The sequence below is a fragment of the Ursus americanus genome, chromosome 28 (assembly GCF_024610735.1).
Source record: "Ursus americanus isolate L20-20 chromosome 28, mUrsAme1.1.p, whole genome shotgun sequence".
Lineage (NCBI taxonomy): Eukaryota > Metazoa > Chordata > Mammalia > Carnivora > Ursidae > Ursus > Ursus americanus.
Window position 1 is genome coordinate 11172920 of NC_142154.1, and position 15634 is coordinate 11188553.

General features: G+C 40.4%; 1 protein-coding gene across 4 annotated transcripts in view; it reads left to right on the plus strand.

Moving 5' to 3' along the window:
* CHD2 (chromodomain helicase DNA binding protein 2) overlaps positions 1-15634 on the plus strand; it is a 117838-nt gene that overhangs the window by 21529 nt on the left and 80675 nt on the right. For 3 of the 4 annotated variants that reach the window (XM_087856660.1, XM_045813077.2, XM_045813078.2), the window contains 4 exons: positions 828-1059; positions 5272-5358; positions 7192-7253; positions 13616-13723. In XM_087856660.1, coding sequence (XP_087712786.1) covers positions 828-1059; positions 5272-5358; positions 7192-7253; positions 13616-13723 — 489 coding nt within the window. The remainder of the gene's footprint in view (positions 1-827; positions 1060-5271; positions 5359-7191; positions 7254-13615; positions 13724-15634) is intronic. The other variant, XM_087856659.1, reaches the window with a different exon arrangement.

Here is a 15634-nt window from a genome sequence, read left to right on the forward strand (position 1 = left end):
ACTAAAAGGCCCCCCCCCCATGCTGTAATGTGCTCACTTAGGTTGCTCTTTCCTGAGGGGTGTTGGGAATGAGGGAGGGGTGGGTTGTGTGGTAGCCCATAGTGGTCTTTTTTGGATTAGGTGTTCACATTAGACTCAGAATGTTCTTATTTTTTTCTGTTAAGTCTGTCAGGGCCAGAACTCACTGCCGGAGAATGCAAGGCAGGACCTCTGGTTGCGGTTAATGTGTATGTGTTTTCATACCACTCTCCTGATGAGTCTGATTTGCACCTATTGTTGCGAACCAGTGATTGGATAATTGCAACCAGATTGCATTCTTACTCTTTGGGTAACTTTGCCTTGGCTTTGTTTTGTTCTGTGTTGGGTTTTTCCTTTCAGTGTGTGTGTGTGGGGGGGGGGTTTGTCTTGAGGAGGGAGAGATGAGACTTAATGGATCCAGACTGGTTGACCTGGTTTCAAATTCTGTGTGTGTCATCTTGGGAGACTTGCTTAATTATTTCTGAGCTTTAGTTTTTCCTCATCTGAGTGAAGGAGAAAATAATATCCCTCTTTAGAGTTTTATGAAAGAGCTAATCTATACAAATTAAGTGGTATATGGCGTGATCTAAGCACTCAGGAAATGGTACCTACTAGGGATGTTGGGAATGATGATAATGACATTATTTGCAATGTAAGAACATAATTCCGAGTTTGAAGATTTTGATTTTGTATTACCAGAATTATTCTCTGTTCTCATTTTATTGCTTTTTAAAAAACATTTATATAGAATTTTTAAAAAACAGATTCATGTGGAAGTTCTTTAATCTTAAATTTTTTTTTCAATTAAGTCACTCAGCATCTGAAGAAGCTTCCGGTTCAGACTCAGGCAGCCAGTCGGAGAGTGAGCAGGGCAGCGATCCAGGAAGTGGACATGGCAGTGAGTCAAATAGCAGTTCTGAGTCTTCAGAGAGCCAGTCGGAATCTGAAAGTGAGTCAGCGGGTTCCAAATCCCAGCCCGTCCTTCCAGAAGCCAAAGAGAAGCCAGCCTCTAAGAAGGAACGGATAGCTGATGTGAAGAAGGTATCTGCTTTGCTATACAGTGAAAATGTGCTGCTAGCTAGGACCAGCTAGCAGACCTTTGTTTCCCATGGAAAACTCATTAGTGGATCTGGATAATGAAAACTAGAGCTACCTTTTGTAATAATCTACTGCCTGTGGGTATAAACAGAGAGTGCTTTCTCCTGCTATTAGATATAGTAGACACAGGGCCATAAGGAAAATAATGACATAAATGGTTAAATTATAAGGCAAAAAGGCAAATTTTTACAATTTTTTTTTAAGAGAGAGCAAGCAAGTGGCAGGGCGAGGGGCAAAGGGAGAGGGAGAGAGAGAATCCTAAGCAGGCTTCATGCCCAGCATGGAACCTGACATGGGGCTCAATCTTAGGATCCTGAGATCATGACCTAAGCTGAAATTAAGAGTTGGACACTTAACCAGCTGAGCCACCCCGGCACACCTGTAGTTTTGGTTTTTAACATTTAAAAAAGCTAATAATAGTCAATACTGAACAATGCCAGAAGGGATTACTGAGAGATGATTATGGAATCCAGTTGTAAACCTTAGTGATGGATGATAACAATTCAAGAGTAAGGGCAGTTTTTCTTATCTGAAGGATGGAAGAGAAGTACTTCTCATAGGGAAAAAAGTTAGCATTTTAAACTCATGAAAAAAAAAAATGCCCTAGATCTGCATCTAGGCAATGTAAGTATTGTTCATTTAACAGAGAAGAGTCTTCTAGCAAAGAATGCAAAAAGGCAAAAATTGAAGTGAATAGTGTGCTCTCATTGATGCACAAACTCGAGTGCATTCCTTTTGGGGAAAAATTAATGACTTGGCCTAATTATTATTATTATTATTATTATTTTAAAGGTTTTATTTATTTATTTGACAGAGAGACAGCCAGCGAGAGAGGGAACACAAGTAGGGGGAGTGGGAGAGGAAGAAGCAGGCTCCTAGCGGAGGAGCCCGATGTGGGGCTCGATCCCAGGACTCTGGGATCACGCTCTGAGCTGAAGGCAGACACTTAACGACTGTGCCATCCAGGCGCCCCATGACTTGGCCTAATTAATCACAAGAATGCAGCTGATCTTTTAAAACCCTGTTTTGAGACAATTGTATTTGAATCACTAAAAATAGAAAAGAGTGTTCTTTTAGAAATTGAAAAATAAAATGCCCTAATGAAATTAAAAGCTTTATGCTAATTCAGTTTTTATTTTCTAAGATAGGAATCTTCATCTAAGCACTCAGATTTTTGTAGTAGTACAAACAACTTTCAATTATCTGCAGCTTCTACAAAATAGCTTCAACAGATGTCCTGTGAGGGATAGGAAAATGAAAGCTGCCCTTGCTACTTTAGTCAACAGAGGAGTGACTTTCAGACAGTCAAATACTGTACCTGTTGCCTGCTCAGTGTGTGGACCTTTCACGCGAGGGAATTCAAGAAGGCCCTATGTGTAGATGCACCTCTTAGAGATTTTGCTCCGAGTATCACTAAACTCAGAAACTTACTACGCAGGGTTGTAGCGGAAGGCTTTGCTCTGCCATCTTGAGAATGTAATGTTGGAGCCTGGTTTCCTCTACATCTTGATCAGGTGCTCTTTTCAGAACACCACAACACACTTTTGAAGGAAGTACAATGGGTGGAAAAAGTCTGGATATAACTTTCATCATTGCAGTGGAGAGTTCTTTACTTGCAGAGATTGAGGGAAACCATAGAAACCGTTACTTAACATAGTGCTTAAAACTTCACTGGAATCATGTTGATTAGGGTTCACAGTGGTTAAGTTTTAAGACCTTATATATTTAACCTTATATAAAAAAAATAAAAGGGAACTAAGAAAGAAGGGAAATCTTTAGTAATACTGAATTTCAAAAGAGAAGTACAGCTTCAGGCAGAAATATTAAAATATACTTTCACAGTTAAGGTGATCAATTCCAGAAAGTTAAAAAATGAGGTTAACGTGTGGATGGGTGTACTAACCAGTTAGAATGATTGGATTGTCACTTTAATGATACTATTCTAAAATGAGAACTTCTGAGGAAGACTCTTTGTTTTCTGTATACACGTCCCTTTACGTGGTAGTTTTTTTACTGAAGGGTTGAATCAGGTATTGTAGCCCTCAAAAGGATAGAGATGAACTCAGGATGATTTTAGTATGTGTACGTTACAGTATACCCTATATACGGTCCCATCAGTTGAGCCCGAGTGCCTAATATTTTAAAACGATAAAACTGATCGATGTAGTGTCTTTTAAATAATTTAGCCATCCCAGTTTATAAAAGCTCCTTCAGTACCTGTGCTGAGTAAAGAAATTTCATAGCTCTAGCAGAAGTCCAAAAAAGGGTCAGGGTTGAGGTCAGGGTTGGCATGGCTAGAGTAAACCTTTTTGTCCCCTTCCTTTCTCTTCCAGATTTGTTCAGTGTTCTGCCTCTGTCACCTGGATTTCCTGACACTTGGTTATTCCTAACTCTTTCTGGTTGGACCTTTTGTTCTCTCAGCTCTGAGATTATTTTAAGGTCATTAGGGATTTGTTACCTTTATAAATTGAGAACACTGGATTACATGATTAAATTGGATTCTTGTTCTAAAATGCCTTTTCCTGGAACATCTTGCTTGTTTTCTTTGGAGGCCTTGGTTTTCTTCAGCTTACTTGGCATTTTTTTTTTTTTTTAAGGCACTTTGGTAATATCCTCCCTTCCCTTAGTGACATTCTATTTTTCTGAGTCGTCTTTCATCAATTTTGTGTTTTTTGGGGTCCACCTTCCACACACTTTATGAGTCTCAGCCAGTGGCTTCTCCTCTGGCCTCATTTTCTAAATATTTTCATGACTTTAGCTGTCACCTGTATTTTCACAACAAACCCACATTTCTAATCTTGGCCCTTAGGCATTTCTTCTACATGTTTATCAACATCTTCATTTCAGTGTTCCACAGTCTGTCCAAATTCATTTTGCCTCTGTGACTGATTCCGTAAAAGAACACACGATATACTTGGTAGTAGTTATCTGTGAGAAAGAGAGTGAGATTGGGGATTATAGACTTTCATTGTTAGAGGTTGGCGGGGCTTTTAACTTTTTTTCTATAGATTGTTGATTTGAGTCTTTTTATAAGATGATGTTGGTATATTGTGAAAAAAAACTTTCTCTTCAGCTAATCTCTCCTTTCAACTTGATTGATTGGTTGATTGATTTTCAGTGCAAAAAGGTGGTTTTATTAAAGCACGGGAACAGGACCCATAGACAGAAAGAGCTGCCTACTTACTTATTTTAAGATTTTTTTTTTTTAAGTAATCTGTACAAGCAACATGGGGCTCGAACTTACAACCCTGAGATCAAGAGTTGCATGTGACTGAGCCAGCCAGGCATCCCTACTTTTTTGTTGTTGCTGTTGTTAAGATTTTATTTATTTATTTGACAGAGACAGCCAGCGAGAGAGGGAACACAAGCAGGGGGAGTGGGAGAGGGAGGAGCAGGCTTCCCACTGAGCAGGGAGTCTGATGCGGGGCTCGATCTCAGAACACTGGGATCATTACCTGAGCCGAAGGCAGACGCTTCACGACTGAGCCACCCAGGCGCCCCTACCTTTTTTTTTTTCTTTTTTGATCACTAGTGAAGATTGTTACTAAAAATCAAGTCCCACAAATCAAGCAAAGGGTAATTAGTGTTGGAGAGTAAAGCGGAATGTTCTAGAGAAAGAGTGGCAATGGTGCTCATTCTGGGAACTTCGAGCTGTGTGTCAGAAATGCCCAGTATGCATGCTTCTGGCATGTTATGCATCCTGAGGAATTTAAAGAATTAGACAAGTGTGCTGATTCTTATTTAATTAGACACGTTGGGGCCCTGCTTGTTTTTTTGAGTTCCTTTGAGTTCCCAGATGGGTCAGTGTGCAGTCACAGTTGAAACTGGAAAGCATTAGGGATTTAAAATTCATCAGTAAAGACTTTGTCTTTAGTGGAAGCCTTGCTATATTATTAAACTGTAAGTTATATTTTAATGACAAGTAATCAGCGTGCCATGTAGTTTAAGAGCCATTCAGTAAAGAAGAGGCATCTTTAAACTTCACTGTGTTTCAGGATATGGTACTTCATTATCTCTAAACAAAGCTAACAGGAAACAACCCTTTTGATATTTAGTTACTTGAATTTTCTTAGATGGAGATAATGTTCCAGTAATGAAAATAGTAAATGGGGGATCAAGAAAAAAGGATTCACGCATGGTCTGTTAATTTTACAGATGTGGGAAGAATATCCTGATGTTTATGGGGTTAGGCGGTCAAACCGAAGCAGACAAGAACCATCACGATTTAATATTAAGGAGGAGGTAAGAAAAAGAAATGCTCTGAGGGGATACATTTAAACTTATCTTACCTCATCCTTTTCGACTCTGGTGTGTATGTTCCCATTAACACGACTGAGCTTTATGCCTGAGAGTTAAATGACTCTAATATGAGCTTTCTCAACCTAGAACTGCAGGTGGCATTTAAAGAAATTTACCAGGAAGATAGTGTCATAATGAACGTTTTAGGTGGAGTGTTTAGAGTATTATACAGAAATGGCGTCACATTTTTATTTTCATTTTTTAAAAATGTTTCTGGATTTAAGTGAAATTGATTATCACAAGAAGTTTACCTTATAAAATACCTAGTTTTTAAATCTCCTAGATTTTGTTAAGTGAGTCACTTGCTTGGTAAATGTAGTAATGGATGTATCAGATTTATGTTCTGAGGAAGGAGAGTTTGTTTAACTTAAGTAATGTGTTTTAACTAATTCTTTAAATTTGCTTTCCGTTTTTAGTGTGCAGTGTAAAATACTTCACACGTGTTTAGTCTGATCTAATTGTGAGAGATTGAACAGATTGGTGATTTTTAAAAATTGGTATTATGTACTAGGTTCTGTTGTTTCTGTAGCATCAGACTTTTCTCACCTTTCTTAGTTCGTGTAGTATTTTTGTCAATTCTTACCTCTACATTAGGTTTATAGACCACGTTCTGAAGAGATGCTCTTTTGTGTCTCAGTGAAATGCCCCCTTCCTGCATTCTTAGGAGGACTTTGCTGTTTTTAACTATGTAGCATCCTTCTGATGAAGGTTAAATATTGATAGCCAGAGGTTAGTGAGCTAGGGGTGGGTTTTGGTAATTGTACTTTACAGATCTAATTGACTGTAATATCCGTATTGCCTTCATGGTGTTTTATTTTGAATGACCTCTGAGCTGGCTTGCCTTAGCTTGCTTTTTCCTCCGTGTCTAGGACTAGGTTCCTGAGCCATGTTGGTTACAACCAGTCACATGGTTGTGTCAGTCTTTTTCTCTTTTGTATATAAATTAACATATTCTCGGTAGGGCACAAGACTAACAGCAATAAGAATATTTGCCAGTTTGCCTAACTTTGGGGGAGAAGAGCTGTTCAGATTTTTTTTTTTTTTTAAAGATTTTATTTATTTATTAGACAGAGATAGAGACAGCCAGCGAGAGAGGGAACACAAGCAGGGGGAGTGGGAGAGGAAGAAGCAGGCTCCTAGCGGAGGAGTCTGACGTGGGGCTCGATCCCACAACGCCGGGATCACGCCCTGAGCCGAAGGCAGACGCTTAACCGCTGTGCCACCCAGGCACCCCTGTTCAGATGTTTTTGACTGTAAACTTTCCTTGGCCTTGTGCTGTCAGCAGGGCACTGTCGGCTCATGACTGAACGTGCTCTTTAGTGAGTCTGAAACGGAATAGATCAGTAGGTCACTGCACTAACTATTGCCACTAACATGTTGCTTTTAAAATTCGTATTAAGTCCAGTTAAAGGAAAGATTCCGTTCCTTAGTTGCACCAGGCACATTTCAGGGGCTCAGCAGTCCCATGTGGCTGCTGGCTCCTAGACTGGATCCTGCAGATACAGAACATTTCCATCATCACAGAATTTTATTGGACTGTGTCCTTATGGAAGTCAAGCCCAGAGAAATATTTCCTGGTGTTAGAGGTAACCCCGTTAGACAAATTAATTTTCAAAGGAAAAGAAGACTGAGCACCACCAAACACAGGTTTCTTTGTCTGAAAGCTCATATTGAATAATGTTATTATGGAGCAGATTGTTGAACCAGGGGGTCGTATTGTCCCTAAGAACTGTGAATTAAAGTCTGTGATCATTTCTCCCCCCTCACACACTGAAGGCAAGTAGCGGGTCTGAGAGTGGGAGCCCAAAAAGAAGAGGCCAGAGGCAGCTGAAGAAACAGTAAGTCTTTTCATGGGGCACGTACTTCACCCAGGGGTTTCAGGCACGTCCGCTTCTGTGGGGCTGCCTTCGCGGTGCGGTAGTCCACCCCGGGTCCCAGAGTTTGCTGCTCCTCCTGCTGTTGTGGGCCATTGTCTGCTGTGCCCCGCTGCTGCCTCGGCAGCTCTCGAAGCTCAGAGTCCCCATCTTGTATGTGTCCCACGTGCACTGGGCTCCAGCTTGTCCCAGCTGGTTAGCCCGTTAGCCCAGTTATGGTTTTCTTTAAAATGTGCACAAATTCTATTCTGGTTGAACAAGGAACACATGTAGATTTGCGCTTTTTCCTTTTCATGTGTTCTTTGTGTGGGTGTGGCAAAATTATATTGGTTGGACTGGACATGCAATGTAGTATGAAATTTCACACTGTTGTTACCATATAATTTTAATATTGCAGTTCGCAAGCCAGAAAATTTTAATTCCCGGGCTTATGTGAAATTCCTTTAGAACATAGATTATATATGCATTATTTTTAAAATTTACAAATTCTGCTTAAGGTGAAAAAATATTTTTATTTTTTGAGAATTAAAAAATCATCCTTGGAGGGTGTCTGGATTTCTTTGACAATCTGAATTCTGCAGCCTGTCTCCTCAGGGGCTGCATTGGAAAATGTAGATATTGAAAATCTGGCAGACAAATTCAGGGGTTTCTCATGGTAAATAGTTACGGTGCTTATTAAAATAGAGCCCTAGTTATATATATTCTCTGTCCTAAAATATTAGTACTCCTTAATAAGTATTTGACCTAAGGCAAAGGAGTTTGAATTTTTTAAACCCGTTTTCTCATTTCCAAGATAGAGTAATACATGTTCTGCCAACCTAACAGGGTTGCTGGAAACTATGCTAGGAAAAGTCAAGTATTTAGTATTGCCCTCCCCAGAGCACATACAGTTTTCATTTAGTTAGAGTTGGAGGAAAAACTGTAGGCAAGCCTGTACTTCTTGGCATCTTAGAAGGCTTTTGTTCTACTCCAATCCCATGGCCTGTTTGGGAAGCTGTTCTGGTCTAAGGGCCTTCTGGGGGCCTTTGGGAAGTCCATGCACGTGGTCTTTTCTCTACTGTCTGGCTATGTTCTGCTGGTCTCTTGACTGGGATCTAAATGGTGCTGTGCTTGAAAACCTCCATGACCTACTTTAATGGCTTTCTTTGGGTGTGTATTTATTTTCCTTTTGTTAGTCTTTAGAGTTCTCTAAAGTTGACAGCCCTCAGAGGCCTTCTTTCCCCTGAGTAGAACTTCCTAGTTCCTTGTAGGGGGGTGTATCTTCTGTAAGACTGCTTCCCTGCCCCAGGTTCTTCCTTAGGAACTTGCGAGAGCTGTGGGATTTCCCCCCATGCTTGTTTGTTTGGGGGCACTGGGCTAGCCTCACTTCCTGCCATCCTCTGGGCAGCAGGTGAGTACTGGGACTTATGGGGAACTCTTCTCCTGAGTCCATTTAATTAGTAGTATTAATTGGAGGAGGTGCTATAGCTGCTAAGACTCCGGTTGGAAGGCACAGCACTGAAGGGGGCTTTAGCAAGCTTAACAGAACCTAGAGTGGGGGCACATGGATTTCAGAATTGAGAGACTCAAAGGGAATGGAATTTTTGAAATATTAGCACAGGGAAATGCTTTTCTGAAACCCTGCAGACTGTACCACAGATTTTGAAGTTTTTTAAAAGGAGCTATGTTTATTAACTTTTTTTTTTGAATTCTAACTTTAAAAATGTTATAAGAATAAAAATAGTACAAGGAATGCCTGTACACTTTACCCAGATTTGCCATTGGTTACTATTTTTGTCCTATTTGCTTTATTGTTGTGGGTGCTTTCTTTGTATATATTTGTATATGCATGCATGTAATATTTTTTCTGAGCTACTTAAGACAAAGATTGACACACATCATGGTGTTTTACCCCTGAATACTGAAGTGTGGATTTCCTAAGAAGAAGAATATTCTCTTTCATAAGCACAGGGTAGTTTTAATATAAATAGATTTAACATTGCTAAAATACTTTTGTCTAATTCATATTCCCGTTTTGTTAATCGACCCAATAATGTCTTTTTTTTTTTTTTTAAGGTTTTATTTATTTATTTGTTAGAGCACAAACAGGGGGAGCGGCAGAGGGAGAAGCAGGCTCCTCCCTGAGCAGGGAGCCCAATATGGGACTCCTGGGATCATGACCTGAGCTGAAGGCAGATGCCCAACTGACTGAGCCACCCAGGCATCCCTCAGTAGTGTCTTTTAAAACATTTCCTACCTCCACTGCAGGGTCCCGTCTAGGGTTAGCTGTTTGTTGTATGAGTGGTTAGGTTTCTTTAGAGCACTTTCACAGTGCTTTCACACTTCTTTGCTTTTACGACTTTGGCATTTTTGAAAAATAGACTCTCACTAGGGACTAACTCCCCAGTCATAATGTGAATTAGTATTTTAAAAATTTAGGAGTCTACAGTGCAATGTTTCTGTACAATATTGAGAGCATTTTTTAAGTTAGTTGGTGAGGTTAAAAATTTGAGAAGTGGTGCTTAAGAATGCAGATTTCTAGCTTCTTTTGAGAAAAATCTGTCGATGCTGGCCACTATCACAGTGGTTTTTATAACCAGATGGACTGGTTTACAGTCCTTACCTGGTTTACAGGCCCAGTGGGTGTTTGAGATTGTATCCTGACCTAGTCATATAAACAAAATTTTTAATTTTATTTAACCCACTCCTGCTATTTGGATCACTGAACACTCTTCCATGCCGTACTTACTAATGTTGTCCAACTTTGTGAAATGTTGTATAGGACTTTTGCTGACTCATTACGGTTCCCTCAGTGCTTCAAACCACTCTAGAATGGTTCCAGAACCTTTTCTCCCAACTGTAATTAAAAAAAAAAAGTGTTAGCCATAAATCACTTGAAGTTTTTCTCCTGGGATCATGGTTATTTTTTTCTTTACAATGCTTTGAATTGGAACTCTGTCACAAACTCGTGACACAGTGGAGGAGAATCTGTTAGCCCCAGATTTTCCTTTTTCATTGGAACTTGCTCCTGAAAGGCGTTCTCTCTGGGAGAATATACTGAAAATAAATGAAGTTTAAACAGCTCTTTCCTTCTTTTCCTGATCTGCCTTCTGAAGTAGAGGAGAAAGGAATCCCCTTCTTTGGGCTCTCAGAGGTAGTTACTAGGAAGCCTCAGTGACTCTTGGCCGAGTTTAGGCCCGTTTTATTTACAAAGGAATTCATTCCCTCCTTCACAGGTGTTTAGATTTGATTTGTGTCTTAGGGTTTGTGTTCTGCCATACACCTTTTTCCAGTAAAGGAAGAAAACTATACCTAGTTAGCTTGCATTCTGACTTTTTCATATCTATTTACATTGCCTTGGGGCCTCAGTGGCCAAATCTTAGTATTTTTCTCCCCATTTCCCAAAGTTTTGGTAACAAAAATTCCCTCTGGTGCCCTCTTAGAGCCGGATCTGGCAATTCAAGTCTCTGACATGTGACAGTTTTTTTAATCAACGATCTTATCCTTTATTTTTTTATTTTATTTTTTTTTTAAAGATTTTATTTATTTATTTGACAGAGACAGCCAGCGAGAGAGGGAACACAAGCAGGGGGAGTGGGAGATGAAGAAGCAGGCTTCTAGTGGAGGAGCCTGATGTGGGGCTCGATCCCAGAACGCTGGGATCACACCCTGAGCCGAAGGCAGACGCTTAATGACTGCGCCACCCAGGCACCCCTATCCTTTATTTTTTTTATTTTTAAAATATTTTATTTATTTATCAGAGAGCACAAACAGGGGGAGTGGCAAGCAGAGGGAGTGGGAGAAGCTGAGCTAGGAGTCCAATGTGGGAATCAGTCCCAGGACCCTGGGATCATGACCTGAGCTGAAGGCACATCCTTAACCGACTGAGCCACCCAGGCATCCCAGTTATAATCTTATATTTTAGACAACTCCTCATTGTAGCCTGGCTTGTAATGTATAGCTCAGTCAGGGAGTAAGTCCTCCTAAAATTTGCATTATATATAAGAAACCAGTGACCTAGGAGAGCCCTTGACATCTGCAAGGTTGGGAAGTAATCTTTTTGTAACTGATCACTCTTCTCACTCCCTCTTTATACAAAGTGACTTAGCGTCACTGATCCTAATTTACTTTTTCCCCTGTTCTTGAAAGTTAAAACAAAATTTAAAATAATCCAGCCAATTTCAAATACATGTACATACTAACTCAGTTAGACCTTTTAAGCCTTCAGTTGTTTAGATCTTCCCAGAATGTGTAGGTTTGGCTTTTTCTGATTCTGTGGTCTTCAGTGGGTTATCATTGCGAGGAGGAGGGCTGGAGGTTTGACATATAATGCCAAACACCTTGTTCGCGCGGGGCTTTAGTTTCCTTCTCTAGGAGGAGGTCTTTGGGCCAGTTGATTTGCTCAGTTTTTGTATATTCTCATACTGGAAGATTCTGAGTCTTACGGTTGTCCATAAGTCTATACACCTGCTGTTTAACCAGAAAACTCTAGCCTCAACACTAATCCTATCAAGTTTACTGCCATTTTAGTCTCTTAGAGTTGTAGAAGTGGACCTCCTTAGCTGCCCTGATTTAGATTCTCAATTCCTGTGGAGTTATGTATATTACAACTAGTATTTGACTGTGAATCTTTCTCATCTGATCTGCTCTCCCTTACGTCTTAGTTGTTTGTGTTCTTTCAAGCTGCTTTCCTGTGAAACTACTTCTCCAGTTTGACTGTGTGAGCCCCTTCCAAGGGGTAAACTGTTCTGAACTTGGTCTAAGGAAGACTACAGCCTCGTGTGCCAATCTCCCTGTGCCTGGAGACATCTTCTTCCTTCCTTCCTTCCTTCCTGGCCATCCCCTCCTATTCCTTTGATTCCTTAGCAAACATTTATTGTACTAAGTTCTAGGGAAGGAGACTAAGACAGGTGCCCAGAGTGTAGTTAGACATAAGGAGGTCTTTGTTTGAAAGAGAGAAGGAGGGATATTAGGCAATATTAATAGGCCTTAGTGTCTTAGCAGTCAGCTTCCAAAAAGTACCTTACCTGTCTGTTAGACTGATAGGGTTCATTTTTCATTATTTCTTTATTTAACAAAGGAGTATCTCCCTCCATTTGCTTGCTTTTGTGCTAAGCTCTGGGACAAAGATGAGCAGAAGTGGCCCCGCCCAGCAGCAGTCATCTACGTCAAGGGAAATGGATCTGAAGCAAACAGTGCTGTAGAACTTGAGTGATGTACATAGAAATGCTCTACTGCCTTTTCATGCTTCCTAGAGTCTCCACTCACTCAGGTGTAGGGTGGCTCTGGCAATTTTTATTAAGATTCTCAGGAATCGATAGATAGCTACCTTCTTGCAGTAAGCTTCTGTTACTCCTTTGGCCTATTCTCCTATGAAGAATGTTGACTTTGTGATTCTCTAAGAGTTGTCTTCAGCATAACCATATTTCCTAGTCACAGACCCTGAGGCACAGTGGCGATTGTTTTATAAAACCTCAGGTACTGTGAGTTCAGTGTGTGTTTTTCCTGGATATTTAATGCCCAGTGGCAATTACATGTTCCTTCCTGCTTCTCTAGAAACGAGCTAAGTCCCACATTTGGTCCTTAAGTAAACCTCAAAAACTCTGGGGTACTTAGAGGTAGACCTATAAGATATGGCTCTTTAAAGCCTTCTAAGATCTCAAGGAGTGGGGGAGCACCTGTTGTATCTAATAACTATTAAAAACCACATCTTTAGCTGAACAGATTATTTAGTAGGTGGTAGGTTTATCAGTGAAAAGTAAATTTAGGGACTGTTTCATCAAATATATTCTAAAGATGTTAAAATGCCTAGTGTAGTAGTTCTAGAATGAGTAACCAGTATTAGCATTATCTTCGAATATGTTAAGATTCAAATTTTTAGGCCTCTTATTAGACTTACTGAATCAGAAACTGTGGCTGTGGTCCAGAAATTTCTTTTAGTAAGTCCTCTAGGTGGTTCTGATTATCTTAAATTTGAGAACCACTAGTCTACTATATATTATGACTTCAATCTGTTCATTGATAGTAGTAAATAAAAATAGAGTATGAGAGATTTAACAGCTTCCCCCCCCCCCCCAGAATAGTTTAAAAAATACTTCCTTAGTTTCCATTTTCATTTATTTTTGTCACCAGAGAAAAAATAGGAATAGATCTTACACGGTCCAGGAAGGAACACAGCCAAAATGTAAATGGAGCTAGAATAAATCTTTTTTAGCCATAATGCTTAAAATATACATGTTCTGCCTTTTGGAGAATCCGATTGAAATTGGTTTTGTCAGATTCTTCAAACTAAACAATCTTGAGGAGTTCTGTAGAAAAAAATCATTTTGCTTTGCTTTTGATCACAGAGAAAAATGGAAACGGGAGCCCTCAGAAGATGAACAGGAGCAAGGCACCAGTGCAGAGAGCGAACCAGAGCAAAAAAAAGTGAAAGCCAGAAGACCTGTCCCCAGAAGGTGCAGTGTTTGCTTGAATATCTCTGCTTCTGGTGGCGCTTATTTCGTGTTAGGTGGAGGCAGATGCTGCAGTGCTAGGACAACAGCCGTAATTGACGGGATGCAGCCTGTTGTGATCCTGGGCTTTGGGAGTCTGTGGTTCACTTCTTGCCAGTCTCCCTTGTTAGCAAGTGATTAGATGATGGGGACGCTTACATGTAACTGGGTGTTCGCATGGTATGTCGCACAGAGCGAAGCTTCTTTTTCTTAACCCATGGTGTACTAGTTAGGAGGGGCTTTTTAAAAAAAAGCTTCCTGTGTATTTGAGTAGTGTGCAGGCTCTTTTTGGGAGAAGTAATTCCTAAGTTTAAAGCACTGGCTGGTTGGAAGCGTGCTTCGCTGTTTATTACCTTGTTCTTAGAATCTATCTAACATTAAGCAGAGAATCTGTGCAGAGAAGGACGTAGGCTGAGGTGGTAGTAAACTTTGGTAATTTTTGGTCAGATGTCTGGCGACAGAGGTACTGGTGTTGGAGAAAGGAAGGCAGGAGGCAGAGGGAGAGATCGCAGGGAAATTTACCTCGTGGTATTGCTTAGGGTGGGGTTGACAAGCTATTGCCTTTGGGCCAGCTCCTGCTCACCACCTATTTCTGTATGCCCTGCAAGCTAAGTATAGCTTTTATAGATAAACATTTATAGTTCGATGGTAGGGAACACTAAATTTGAACCTCAATTAAGTGAAATGTTATCCCTTCAAAAAGGATTCTGTTCTTATTAGATGTATATCACAAAAAGTGTACTGAGTGATGATAATTTTGAGTGTTGTCAATAAAGATGTGAAAATTTATTTTCCCTCGTTATGTCAGTGCCTGCATAGTGGCCTCCTTGTCTGGGAAAGCCAAAAATATTTGTGCTCTGGCCATTTGCAACAAAACCGTTGCCTACCTCTGACTTAGGACATGTACTCCAGCCCCCACCCAGCAGGGAAATTCATGAGTTTGGTCTCCTTTTGTCTAATTTTAAGTGCATAGGACTGGAAAGCCACTTCAGCTTTCTCTTCTAGAGTTTACTCGTCACTTACTGAGTCCCTGATCGTCTTTTTGTGTAGTGTTGGTTTTGGAAGATTCAAGAGAAACAGACGGGATTGTGGGTTTCCATCTCCCTCTTTCTCCTTTCACCTTTTTGCCACGGGTAGAATATTTGGGGATTTCCTTCCGAGAGCGACCAGGCTCTGGCCCCCAGTCCTGGTTGTGTGTGGGGATGACCCACGGGGCTGTCTCCTCAGCCTGTTCCGCTGGTCTGTGGTAGGGTATGCGTGTTCTTAGGTCGTCCTCCAGGTATATTTTGTATACATGTAACAAAAATACGTGTATAGTGATTTCTTGTCCTTTGCTCCTTTTATATAGATAGCATTTCATGTGTCTTGTTCTGCGTTTTTCTTTCATTCTCTTGGAAATCTTTTCCTATCAGTACATGGAAAAGTTTTTTTTTTTGTTGTTGTTGTGTTGTTGTTGGGGGGCTACCTACCTAGTATTCTGTTGAAGAGCTGATTTCCAGTTGATGAAAATGTAGTGTTTTTCTAATTTTTTGTTATTGCAGACATTACTACAGTAAATACATTATTATGCCTGTATCTGTGTGTATCTGTAAGAGCAATTTCCAGAAGTACAATTGTTAACATTTGTGAGTTTGATAGATATTTTCAAATTGCCTGCCGAACAGTTACCATCAGCAACATGTTGCATGTATATATATATATATTTTTTTAAAGTTTTTATTTACTTGTTGGATAGAGAGAGAGAGACACAGTGAGAGAGGGAACACCAGCAGGGGGAGTGGGAGAGGGAGAAGCAGGCTTCCTGTTGAGCAGGGAGCCTGATGTGGGGCTCAATCCCAGGACCCTGGGATCATGACCTGAGCCGAAGGCAGACAC